The following is a 13523-nucleotide window of genomic DNA, read 5'->3' as shown; positions in this document are numbered from 1 at the left end:
GATAAGACCGTGTCTACTGTTGAGAATGCACCTCGCAGACCTTCAAGGACAGGGGACATAGTTGACCAAGGGTATCAAACACTGAGCTCGGGAATTTATCACCTCATTTGCACAGAGGCCAAGCTCCAGAGCCAATGACTGAGAGTGGTGGGAATACAAAGGCAGAACCCTCCTGGGAGACAAGGAAGTCTTCTGAAGGCTGATTTGGCTCAAAGACTTCCCAGCAGCCTCGCCAATAACTCCCTAGAGTGAACAACAGTCGAGGGTGCTTGACCTAAGCCTCCGTCCATCTCTTATTCACCCACAGTCCTGCTTGCATTGCAGTCTGATGCTCTTGGAGACCCTTGCTCTCCAATTCCCTTCCCTGCTTCTCTCACCCAGGAGTTTCTAGTAATAAATATCTTTGCAGCTTTAATCCCATCTTGGTGTCTGCTTCTGAGAGGACACATTCTGCACTGGAAAATTCCTACTGCCCACATTTGGAAAAATCTGTCTATTCTACCCAATAAATCAAGGCTCCCAATTTCTGTGTATTCCTATGAATCTAAAGGAAAAAGCACTTACAAAGAAACCTAAGATGAGTGGGCTTTGAGGAATTGAGTATCAAAGTAAGAGAAAGGGAAAAGAAAAGAAGAAGGCTTCAGGGGAGGAGGGAGGTCAAGGGAAAAGAAGGTGACAACTTCTTTGTTTTTCTTCCACTTGGACAATTTTCTAAGAATATGGGCATGGAGACCCCTGAAATAGCCTATTCACATCACTAGAAACAAACTCTTTGAGACTTTATGCATTACTTGTCTTGCTCCAGAATTCCAAATGCTAAATTGCTATTTGGACATGAAATTTATCATCCCCCAGGACTGCTGGCCAAGAAGGTCTTCGTGGTGACAATGACAACCACAGGTTGTCACTCTCTGTATCCCACACCTCAACATTTCTAGATTTTCATTTTGTTGAAAGGCAGAAAAAGGGAAGTAAATTGGCTTATGAAATATGTAAAATGCACCTCATAACCAAGAAAAGAAAGAACATAACAATTCACACACATTCTCTCTTCTCTCTGTCTCTCTGTCTCTGTCTCTCTCTCTCTCTCTCTCTCTCTCTCTCTCTCTCTCTGCTAAGAGGGTTAACATTATAAGGAAACCTTCAGGCTGGTTATTTTATAATTCACAGCAAAATAAAAAAAGGAGACAAAATCAGCAGCATCATTTATAAACCCTGGAAAATGGAAGTTTCCAAGCTGTCATAAATAAGGATGGAAGCATTTGCCAAGTCAGAAATTTTGCCAAGTTTGAAATCCACTCAATCCTTACATCTTGGAGCTCAGAACGGAACACCAACCTTTTGGGATTTGTAATCATTTCTTCTCAGCAAAACTTCTTGCTATTTATAAGGAAGTAAAAACAAAGAGCAAAAAATACAACATGGAAAGTTTTTTAAGAAGAGCTGGGAGTGTTATAGCACAGTGAGCACTGAGGAGGTGATAATGGTAAATGGTGTATGTACTGGGATTAGATTCCCATTTAATCAAATAGAGCTGAAAGTACATGGTATTCCTATTCCATAGGGGGGTGTGTGTGTGTGTTTGTGTGTGTGTGTGTGTGTAAATTCTTGTGCCCTTTCTTTACTTGAGCCTTTCTCTTTCTTTCTCTTGCATACACACATAAACACACAAGCTAAGTACATTCCACCCAACCAATTTGAAAACTTTAAAGTATGAAAATTAAAGAAAAGACAAAGCATATTTATGATGTTTGTCTTGAGTAAAAAGAGAACCGGAAGAAAAGAAGAAAATGATTTTAAAAAACAGATGAAAGGGAAAGAAAAAAAGAGAAAACAGGTTACAAGGGTAGGGATACCTTATGCATTTACACCAAGTCAAGAAGAATTGCAGCCACCAAAATGAAGAACAGAGTTCTTATGGCTAGCTCAGAACTTGCAGCCTAGAGACACCCAAGATACAAAGGAAAACCACTGGCCTCAGAGAAACAACGCCAGAAGCAGGGATCTTATAGGAAGACAAATCTGATGTGTGTGACCTTGGACAAGTCATTTAACTTTCTAAGCCATTGTTCTCTTATTATGGGCAGCAATGGTATCAATATTATAGACATTATCATTAGGCCATAGCCCATAAGGCCAAAGATGGAGTCGGCTTGGTTTGTGGAGGTACCTCCCAGCGCCTAGCTCACTGGCCGACATATACACTTGATCCTTGAACAACACAGGTTGGAACTGCTTAAGTCCACTTATATACACATTTGTTTCAATCAATATATTGGAATTTTTTAGGAGATTTGAAACAATTTGAAAAAATTAACAGTTGAACCTTGTAACCTAGAAGTATTGAAAAAATTAAAAGTTAAATATGTCATGAATGCATAAAATATATGTAGATACTAGTCTACGTATTAACCGTTTATGGAATTAGTAAGACTTCTGGTCAAAAGCAAGCCATTGGCCAGGCATGGTGGCCTGCACCTGTAATCCCAGCACTTTGGGAGGCCGAGGCAGGCAGATCACTTGAGGTTGGGAGTTCAAGATCAGCCTGGCCAACCTGGTGTAACACCATCTCTATTAAAAATACAAAAATTAGCTGGGCATGGTGGTGCACACCTGTAGTCCCAGCTACTAGGGAGGCTGAGGCAGGAGAATCGTTTGAACCTAGGAGGCAGAGGTTGCAATGAGCAGAGATCATACCACTGCACTCCAGCCTGGGCAACAGAGTGAGACTCTGTCTCAAAAAAAAAAAAAAAGCAAGAAAAAAGTAAGCTATGAGTAGTTAAGTTTTGGGGCAGTCAAAAATTATACTCATATTTTCAACTGTGCAGGGAATTGGTGCCCTTAATCCCCACATTGTTAAAGGGTCAACTGTAATTGACACTTAATAAATATTTACTAGAGTAGGAAGAGATTTGGTGGAAGATAAAATGAGATCATATATTAAAGAATATAACATATGTCTCAGGGTTTTGTCAAGGAAAAATAATTCACCCCATATGGTTCAAATGAAGAGATATATTTTAGGGCCACACAGAGAGAGGTGGGCGGGGTAAAGAAACAAACAGGAAATAGGCACTCAGAGACTGACAACAGTGGGAAGACCTTACCAACTCCAGGGATGGAGATACCAACTCCAGGGATGGAGGGGAAAATAGCTTTGCTGGATCCCAGGGAGAGCTGGAATCACAGAGAAGGCGCCATTCTGCAGGACTCCAAATAGGGAGGACTGAGCCTGTTTAAGGCTGGCACCTCCACAGGGGGAACACAGCAGACATACCCTGAACGTCTCCTCTACCTGAGACCTGCCAGTGCACCCTACAGAGTCAGACGCCCTGAGAAGCCAGCAGGAGACCTGCATGTAATTAGACGTGACATTCAATCCAACAGAGTTGAGTCAAGGGTGATGGAGAGGTAATCAATCAACCTCCCCAAGACCCAGGAGCCTGGAGTAAACGCAAAGAGGAAAATCTGCCTTGAGAGCAAGCAGTCTTTGAAAAACCTGGAAGCTCCCTCAGAAGCTGTGTCCCAGTTCAGGTGACAAACCGAGAACTCCCCACAGAAGGTAAAACAGGGCTGGCGACTCTGTACTTCCTACCCCTACTAAAGGGGCTTGAGGTGAAATTGCGTGAATTTACTTGAGGCTGAATTAAAATCCTTAAAGCAAACAGCCGTGGCCTATGTTTTCATATAATAATTCAACACGACTGATTACAGCATGACGAGAATTATTAAAAAGAGATGGAAACGTGGTTAATAAACACAAAAGAGGTTTCTCCTTTCCTTCTTGGCGACAGGTTAAAAATTTTAAAGAAGTGAGGGAAGGAACTTTCTGTTCAATAATTTATGGTCAGGCAGAGATTTTAACTCAGTAAACACAGGCTCCAGGGTCTTGTAGCGTGTGAGATGGGGCTTGACCAAATGACTGGAAAATTAGCATGTGCCCTTGGCAGTCTCTCTCAGTTACTGGCTGCCAGACGGGACATTTGAGGACAGGCACATGGAAGTGACCAAGCTGCTCCAACGCTGCTCTGCCTCTGGGTGTTTGAAAGGCAAGGAACAGCGCAGGCATTTTTCACCACCTTGTTCTGACGTCTGGATTCTGTTCATGGAGGTGGCAGGATGTGTCCTCAACACCCCTTCCCACCAGGCCCTTTCCACTTGCAAGGTTTCCCTCAAGTTCACTCATCGGAGAGTAGGGACTACTCCAAAAGAATGGGAAGTACTAAAGTTCAAGAGTGATGCAAAAATTCACCTGAAGGCAATCAAAAACAGCAAATCCATCTTCAGTTACAACGGACAAAGCAAACGTGCTCTGGTTTTTTCATTAACTAATTAGCAGTGAATAGAGACTTGATGCAACTTCTCTTTTTCACAAGGTAAAATTTAAAATGCATGTGCCAATTTCACTACTGTGCCACATACTTGCAAGTCAAGATCTGCAAAGGATTTGTTCATGGCACAAATACCTGAGGACTTGCTGGGATCAAAGGGTGCCTCTCCAGTGACTTCAGTTAACTTCACAATTCTACTTTGCTACAATAACACAACTCCCAGTGCTAGTAGGAGTGGCCACTGGGCACTTGCATGAACCTTAGCATTGCCACCACCTTTCAAATTGTGCCCTAGACACCTGGCTGGCCTCACTCTAGCTCCAGCCCAGTTCAAGAATCCAGTTCACATCGGGAGCACCAGCTTTACAGCCGGCGTGCCTGAATTCAAATCCTAGTTTTAACTTGTTAACTAGGTAACCTGAGGCAAGTCCCTCATGGGTTCCATTCCTCAGTTTCCTAATCTTTAAAATATAGGCAATATTAGCTTTGGCCTCATAAGGTTGTTGGGAGGATCATGAAGCACTTAAGTTTGAAGTCAATGCCTGTCACCTATCATTACCTCTTAGGTCCTGTGGTAGAGCTCACTAAAGGATGTGCTAGGAAAGGTGGTAACAACAGTAAAATTGTCCTAAATTAAGTGCTAGAAAAACATCAATGCCACTCACTTAAAAAGATTTAATGATAAGAAAAAAAGTGCAAATTATGAAGTATTTTAAAGAACATGAAATTTGTGACTTCAAACATGAAGTCGTTCCAACTAGGCCAATCATGTGTGGCCTCCTAGAGCTATTACCAGAAACGACTTCAGGAAGGAAAAGAATAATCTAGTTATTCATAACTCATTGCCTGTGAATACTTGTTTCTAAGTCTTGAGGGAACTTGAAACTATCTTTTCTTTGAAACAATCTTTTGGCTAAGTTGTTACTTACATTCTTAGCCAAAGATTTTCAATAGCTAATTCAAAATTAAAGTTAATGCAGTCCCTGTTGAAATGATAAAAAGAATTCCGAATTAATAAAATGAGAACTAGTGAGGCCAGCTGTATTCACTGTAAGACATTCAGAGCTATTTCTCCAAGAATTCGCAAATGACAGACCATCATTCGAACTCATGGAACTGTTAGGATACTGGCCAAATAAATCAGATCCTCTTATTTTATCAAAATCAAACTTGAGGCAGAATCAGTGTGTACAAATTGGCTTTGATAGAGAGAAGAATTCAAGAGCAGGATCCTAATAACTCCTGAAACAATTTCAAAGTAGTCTTCACAGGTTGGGCCACACCCAGGATGGCCCAGTGAGTGAAGTTTCCTTTCATTTGGTTTCCATTATTTGCAACCACACAATCTGCATATGACCAAGATATGCAAGTGGGTTTGTAATTCTTGGACATTTACTGAGGTACACCCAACAACCCGCCAACCAGAGCTCTTTTGAAGTATTAGCTATTAGCAATACCAAGTGTCCCACTTGCCAGGCAATGTGCTAAGGGCTTTACCTGAGTCATCTCATTTAACTCTTATAACAGCCCAGTGAGGTAAGTATTGTACTATTCTTATTACCATCATCTCATTCTGCAAAGGAAGAAACAGAAGCATGGAGCAGTGAAAGAACTTTCCCAAGATTATATCGTTTGCGGACATAGCTGGGATTCAAACCTGCATAGTCTGCGACAAACAGCTGCCACTCCAAATTATCATGTGACCTTCAGATGTTAGATGCAACCTGTTCTCAGTTCAATAAATGGAGAAGGGAGTTTGGAAAAAGCACAAGTCACTAACACTGAACACTGGGGGTTTTTTTTTGCTTTGTTTTTTTTTTTTTTTTTTGAGATGGAATCTTGTAGTGTCACCCAGGCTGGAGTGCAATGGCGCAATCTTGGCTCACTGCAACCTGCGCCTCCTGGGTTCAAATAATTCTCCTGCCTCAGTCTCCCAAGTAGGTGGGATTACAAGCACCTGCCACCAGGCCCAGCTAATTTTTGTATTTTAAGTAGAGACAGGGTTTCCCCATGTTGGCCAGGCTGGTCTTGAAATCTTGACCTCATGATCCGCCCGCCTTGGCCTCCGAAAGTGCTGGGATTATAGGTGTGAGCCGCCACACCCAGCCCAACACTGGGCTTTTAAAAGAGGGGCGGTATACTTGATAAAGCATGAGGTCACACTAGATTAGTTTTTCCAATCCCTAAGTTCGATTTAGAGCAAAATCCCTTGGGTGTTAACAGAAGGGGATGGCAAGCTCAAATGAATCAGAGCCTGAGGTCCTACAAATCTCACTTTACGTACTGTTTTCAGTGGGAAAAATGGGGCAGGAACCATGCAGCTGACCTGAGGATCGAGACAAAAGGGACATGAAGTGTGGGCACCATGCTAACAGTTATGGTCTCATGGTATCTTCCCTCTACATCCAACATGTTCCCCTCTCTCTCGCTTTCAAGCCCAAGTCATTATGTTTATATGTCCACAAAGTCATTTGGAATAGACAAACAGAGCATTGACTATACGCTCTTGTTGTGACCTGGGTCATTTCAAGTTTTTTAAATACCAAAGGGCTTTGCCATAGAATTTAGGGTTTAAAAAAAATTCCCATAAGCTTTTTTTTTTTTTTTTAAAGGATTGCCTTTTAGCCAATGAAAATATTTCTGATGCAAAAATCAGTAAACAATAAATGGACAATTCATACTGACAGAAATTTTAAAAGTCCTTTTTGGCGGGATAATTTATCACAGAATCTGAAATGGGTTTGGGACTCCCCTGAAACTCTCAGTGACATTTCTCACACTATTTCTTCTAATGTCTTCAGTTCTGAACACAACCAAGAGTACTCGGGAGACAGCACACACTTGCGGACGTGTGAGGAAGTACACAAGATCTATAGAGAATGCAAGACACATGGAGTGAATTATCAAACTTTATTGGCTTGTTAAAAATGATTGAATTCAGCAAGTACATTTATGATCTATCCACATCGCTAAAACAGCACTAAAAATAAAATTTTAAAAAATGATTATCCATTATTTACAGAAAATGTGGAAAAAAATGGCTTTTAAACCTGGAACATTATAGGAAAAAAAAAAAGAACACAGGGCATGAGAATGATTCACAGGCTGCCTCTGGATTACAGCAAATGGTTGAACATGAAGTGGGTGAAACTGAAGGATTTGTCTTAGGAATCTCTTGTTACTTTGCATATGTTTATACTCAATTCACAAATGGACTGACTTACAATAAAGGTGATTTTAAAACTCTGTTCCTTTCTTTTGCTTTTCACACATTTTTTTTTCCCAATAAAAACCTACTGCAGTCATAGTCAGTAGTTAGGGGTGGGGGTTGGTTCAACACATTCTGGGTGCTCGTTCATGACCATGCCAAAGCTACACTGCAACACTAGTCTGAATTAAACTTAGAGTTACCTCACCATCAAAATCAGGTGGCTGGGACACTCTTTTGCCTCTGAAGCCCAAAACTTGAAAATGGACTGACTTCAGTGGGAAATTTCCTTCTGCGACAGCCGCTTTCATGGAACTTTCCTGGGCTGGGAGTTCTGTCAACCGAATTCAGTCTGGCAGCACCCAGCAGCAAATTCAATTCATGGTCTGTCCAAGAGAGTCCTTAATCTTCTCCTATGTCTTTAGAGGAACCTGGCATGGTTTGCAGGTACTACAGGCATGTGAACATAGCAGAGCACACTTAATAGAGTGGTTACTTCTGTACTAATTTCCTTGGAGATGAGTCAGCTACGCTGCATAACTCCAGAGGCTCTGGGGACATAGACTAGATGTGACTGGCCCTGCCCACATGGCTGGATGCACCAACCCTGAGAGACCCTATATTGTATGGAATTGCTTGTCCTCACTCCAGTTGTCCCTCCATATCTGTCCCTCCATATCTGTCCAAACCTAATGGACAAAATAAGATGAAATGAACTTCTAGTGTAGTGTGAAGGAATCAAATTCAAACCAAGAGAGAAGTCCTAGGCAGCTAGCACCAAAATAGGTGGAGGTGTAAATCATGCAAAGGAAGAAAGCACAGGGCCTCTGTAGCATCCTGACTCCATTTTGCAATGGAGGAATAAAAAGTTGTGCGTGTTTTAATTCTGCGAAACATCCAATGAAACAAAAATACATTCTCAGTTGGTCATGGGGTCAATGTAGAATATGAGAGAGAGAGAGAGAGAGAGACAGAGAGAGAGGAGAAAGAGAAGTCAGGTGCCCTAAAGGAATAAAGAGAACAGAAGAGGAGAGAGAAAGCGGGCTTCCCTCCATCGTGCTGTGTCTCGCACCTGGCGTGAAACTGGTGTTCTCTCTTGAGCTCCTCGAGTTATTTAGTCCACACACCGCTGAACAGGTGTCACCTCTGCTCTGTCTGAGGAGATGCTCCAAGCCTCAGCTATTCTGGGCCTGATTCAGGATCACTTGGAAAGTGAGAAGCCAAAAGCAAACTCCTGTGTTCTGTGTTGCTGGGTGGGACTGGGATTGTTTAGTTCTTGTCCTTGCTACCTATTTCTGGAAAGAAAACCTAATGGGTCGGAAATGAAATCAGTCCCTGCTGGGAGACTGGGAGAGAAAAGCCCTGAATCAATTCTCTCTAATGTATGTTGACATTTGTTTTTCCTGTTGTGAGATGAACCTTTCTTAGCCTCAGACTATTGGTACTTTTGTCGTCACAGAGTCAATGTCTCGTGTGAGGATACTGGACGCGTTCCTTAGTCTAGATCAGCAGCCTGAGAGGGTCTCTGGAGGCTCCCACTGAGCCATGAGTAAATATAATAAGATACAGGACTTGGACCACATTAAGGGCACCCATGAAAATGGGACATGTACTTTCCTATCTAAACCTGGCAGCACTTGACTGGGCCAAGAGACATGAGCGCTGCCGAAAAGAAATTGGTATCAGATACAACAGGTGGAAGGATTTGCTAGGATGTCTCTGGCTACACGGGAGTAGGACCAACCAGAGAATGGGTTGAGGGAAGACATTGGTGCAGAATTCCCAGCAAGGGCAGACAGCTGAGGGTCACAGCATGGTGGGAATTATAGGAGAGGAGCAAAGGTAATTGACATGTTTCAGATAATTGGGTTGTTAAACTCAATTTCTTAGCTTGTGGTAACAAAGCCCTGACCAATGGCAAGGTCAGGAAGAAACAAAAGTGAATTTGCAAAAGAAAGACAGAAGGATACAGTGAGAGAACAATGATCATGTTTTAAGACAAAAGTAACAAACTGGCAGCCCACAGACTTTTGTTGGCTTACAAAATATTTTAAAAATAACTGAGCCAACTTTTTAACAATAGGGACACTTCACACAAAATCCAGGTTTCACGTTTCTCCTAAAGAATCACAAGATTTGGAAGCCTGGGGTCCCATTCCTGTGGGGGCACAGTTGGCTGCGACGGGACAGCAGCCCCTCTGAAAGGGCAGGCATCGGCTCATACAGGTCATTCTGTTCATTTAGGAGACTTGCCTGGCACTGCAGTGCCAGAACCTTTAGTTGGAGAGTGACAGGCCCGATTTCAGCAAAAATGCTACCTCTCCTTTTCTAATGCTGCAAAAATGCAACACATGCCATTGGGAAGCTCTAAAAAGCACATTTCTTATAGGGGAGACAGAAAGCAAAATGATGAAAAGGGGTGATCTAGAGCACAGAAAAGAGAAACTATGTTACTGATCGTGATCTTTAGGGATTAAAAAACCGAAAAGAACACGAGAATCATATGAAACAATTTTCTAATAGCCTGCTGTTTTCATCGTTCCCTAGGAGATGTCAACGGATCTTTGATATATTAAATTGCTTTATCTGTCCACTTCTCTACATTTTAAAACAAAAATCTACCTTGCAATCCTTCTAGCTGTTGGGTACAAATATTCTTCTTCTTCTTTTTTTTTTTTTTTTTTTTCCGTTTTGGGTCTGGGACACTTTAAAATAGTTCTTAAACAATCCATAGCCTTTCTATGGCTCTATGGTATAACATAAAAGCTTAAAAAAATTTTTTTGTACCAAAAGGCTGATTGTCAAGAACCTTTGCCTTACTGAGCTCCTGCCTGGCTCACAGCTTGAATTTCACTTTTTCTTTCAGGGTCAGGATTTCTGCTATTAGCTGGCCTCTTTGTAAATCAACACCTTTGGGAGAGATTGAAATCTAAGCAATGACAGAAACTGTCATTTAGCCGCGAATAAGAAAATGGGAATTTAGAAAATATTTGGACCTCCCCACATGGAAGGCCAGCTGGCCTTACACTCAAATGGAGTTAGAAGGAAAACTTGAGAACCGGCAGCATGTTTCTGCTTTTGAGAAACTGCCCCTCTTTAAAGCATGGGTATGAAGTAGCCAAGTGAAATGCTGTAATCCATAGGATTCTGTGAAAGGTCTGTATCAAGCAATAGCATATTTAGTGGCTAATGTAAAGGATACAGTATAAAATCATTATGGATATCCTTTTTATATCAAGTGGTGCCTAAATGGATCCTGGTTTATTAAGATTAATGCCTTGGTTCACACAGGATTCAAAACAATGTTTCTGACTGTGTTGGACTAGTTAAAAATCTATAGAACCTCAAAGCTAAATTGCAGCCTTTGTGCAACTATTTCCAAAAAAAAAAAAAAAAAGTTTCCAATCCAGCTATGGTGTCTGTGTGCATGTCTAACAGTCAGAGCTGATTGTGTTTTCAAACAAAATGCTGCAGGCCTGGCTCTGAAGTCCTCCTGACAAAAAAGGAGCAGGGTGGGGTGGGATGGGGATAGCCAAACCTCTCTTCAGGACAGGGATACTGCCTGGCACAGACTGAACACAGCATATGAAGGTCGCTGTGATGCTAAAGTGAATGAAGCAGGTGTCCATGGGTCAGACTCAGGAGGGATGCAGAAATCCATAGCTCTAAGGCTGCCCTCTCAGCAATGAAGAAGGACATTATAAAGCACATATTCATTAGCGACCTGCCACCTCTTTGCTGCTGGGGTCAGGACAAGCTTTCCTACCCATGAAAACCCAGCAGTATGACAGTATGTTGTTGGGGGACTATCCTTCTTAGAATCTCCTCTCCTGCTCACAGCAGGCCAGCCATTCTGCTCCCGGGCCTTTTCAGAGTAGAAAAGCTACAGTTCTGTAATGCAAACAGCATGAGATACTGTGGCCTTCTCACTCGGCAGACTTCTAAAAAGCAGGTGGATCGCCCAGGGCAAATAAAAAAAGGCAAGGTTATAATTTTACCATATGCATATATTCCACCCTTAGTTATTCTGAAATTGACTATGCCGAACCTAAGTCTATAGCCCCAACAAAACAGCTGTTGCTGCTTGTTCTTGTTTTTTTTTTTTTTCTTCCTTCTTCTTCCTTTTAAATGTTTTAAATGTTTGTTTTGTTTTGTTTTGCTGGCTAAGGAACTTTAAGGCAATCCTTAACACTGTTTGACTCTCAGACTTAAGCTAAACATTTGGACTTTTATTGACAGTGAAGGAAATAACCTTTTAATAACACTACCACGTCCCCAGAGTGATGTCATATACACCCTTAACTCTTTAAGTCACTGTGTTATATATGAAAAAGTCAAACCCTCTGAATTCAGTGCTGATTATAGAAAATCGTACTAAAATATGTGTTACATGTAGATTAGACTATTTAGTGTGAACTTATACCTGTTCCCAACTTTAATTTTTTTTTTTAATTTTGCAGGTCAATTTTAATAAACAGAAGCAATTAAGTCAATAAATGTCCAGTAGGGTCAAAAAACACACTTTTCAGAAGAGAAGTACAATCCAATGGGAATTCATTTTAGTTTTATATTTGAACTACTGTTAAGAAGAGAAGCATTAATTTAACATGTTTTCTTGAGGTGCTGCTTAGCTGCCTGAGAGTTGCCTCTGCATGGTGTTCCCCAATCACAGCTCACAATATATGCAGGCTTCATATAGTACATCCTCCAAACACTCCCCACATCTACCAGAAAACCCCAGATAAGCAGCACTTCCCGGGATAAGCCAACAGCAGTCCCAAGAGTCCAGCTTACAGGGCAGCATCAACCAACAAGCACCACAGCCCCTTTCTCTGTCTTTTCCTTTATTTCAGCTACCCATCCAGTGGGATCTTATGAAACAAAACAAAACCTAAAAGAAACACAAAATAAAACATAAGTCATGCTCAAAAGAAAAATCAATGAAAATTAACATACAAGTACAATAACTTTCAAATGAACATAATAAATAAACATCAAAAATGAGACACAACATGGAATATGCTTTAAAACATAGAGCAATATATAATAACAGAACAGAAGTTGGGGGAAAATGTGCATCTCATTATTGAGCAACTTAGTTTTAAACTTAAAACTGATTTTACATGGTACATGAAACAAGGAAAAGAAATGCAAAAGATTTCTGCATACAGCTCCACCCATAACTGTATCAGTTGTTAGCAGCTTACTTTAAGGAGGAAACATCTGTGTACAATACAAATGACCCTTGAATAATTTTTATATAAAGGTTCATGCAAAAGTAAAGCCATTACTTTCAATGGCAAAAACCATGATTACTTTTGCACCAACCTAATATTTGTCTTTATGGGTGGGGGCAATTAGTTTCAACAATACCTAACTACCCGAATCCTGATTTTCTTTCCCCAGCTAATTTTAGCAATTTGTTTCTAAAAGAACTGATTAGTTACTCAGCAACTGGCCCAGAGAACTGGCTAACTTTAACTGGTGAAATACTAGACAATACAAATAGTTAGATTCTTTTCTTTTCTTTTCTTTTTTTTATTTTGGAGTATTGCTGTGTTGCCCAGGCGGGAGTGCAGTGGCGAGATCTCGGCTCACTGCAACCTCTGCCTACCAGGTTCAAGCGATTCTCTTGCCTCAGCCTCCCAAGTAGCTGGGATTATAGGCATGAGCCACCATGCGCAGCTAATTTTTGTATTTTTAGTAGAGGCAGGGTTTCACCATGTTGCCTAGGCTGGTCTCAAACTCCTGACCTCAAGCAATCCACCTGCCTCGGCCTCCCAAAGTGCTGGGATTACAGGCGTGAGCCACCATGCCCGGCTATTCTTTTGTAAGAATCCTAATATAAAATAATTGATTAGTTGCTTAACTTTAAGTATTATAGCAAATATCTGACACATATGGAGATATAATATTTATTATATAACATATAATATATAGCATACAACATGCAGTATATTGTATATGTATATATTATATCTATA

General features: G+C 41.1%; 1 protein-coding gene across 9 annotated transcripts in view; it reads right to left on the bottom strand.

Moving 5' to 3' along the window:
• The window catches only part of NTRK2 (neurotrophic receptor tyrosine kinase 2), a 373097-nt gene that overhangs the window by 211731 nt on the left and 147843 nt on the right, over positions 1–13523 (bottom strand). The window contains exon 15 of one of the 9 annotated variants that reach the window (XM_017859924.1): positions 7228–12430. The exons of the other annotated variants lie outside the window; for them this stretch is intronic. Within the exon in view, the coding sequence (XP_017715413.1) occupies positions 12393–12430 (38 nt within the window). The 3' untranslated portion in view covers positions 7228–12392. Of the gene's footprint in view, positions 1–7227; positions 12431–13523 lie in introns of those variants that run through there. 9 annotated transcript variants of the gene reach the window in all.

The sequence above is a fragment of the Rhinopithecus bieti genome, unplaced genomic scaffold (assembly GCF_001698545.2).
Source record: "Rhinopithecus bieti isolate Rb0 unplaced genomic scaffold, ASM169854v2 scaffold_51345, whole genome shotgun sequence".
Lineage (NCBI taxonomy): Eukaryota > Metazoa > Chordata > Mammalia > Primates > Cercopithecidae > Rhinopithecus > Rhinopithecus bieti.
Note: the sequence above shows the minus strand (reverse complement) of the source record. Positions and strands in the feature narration are given on the sequence as shown.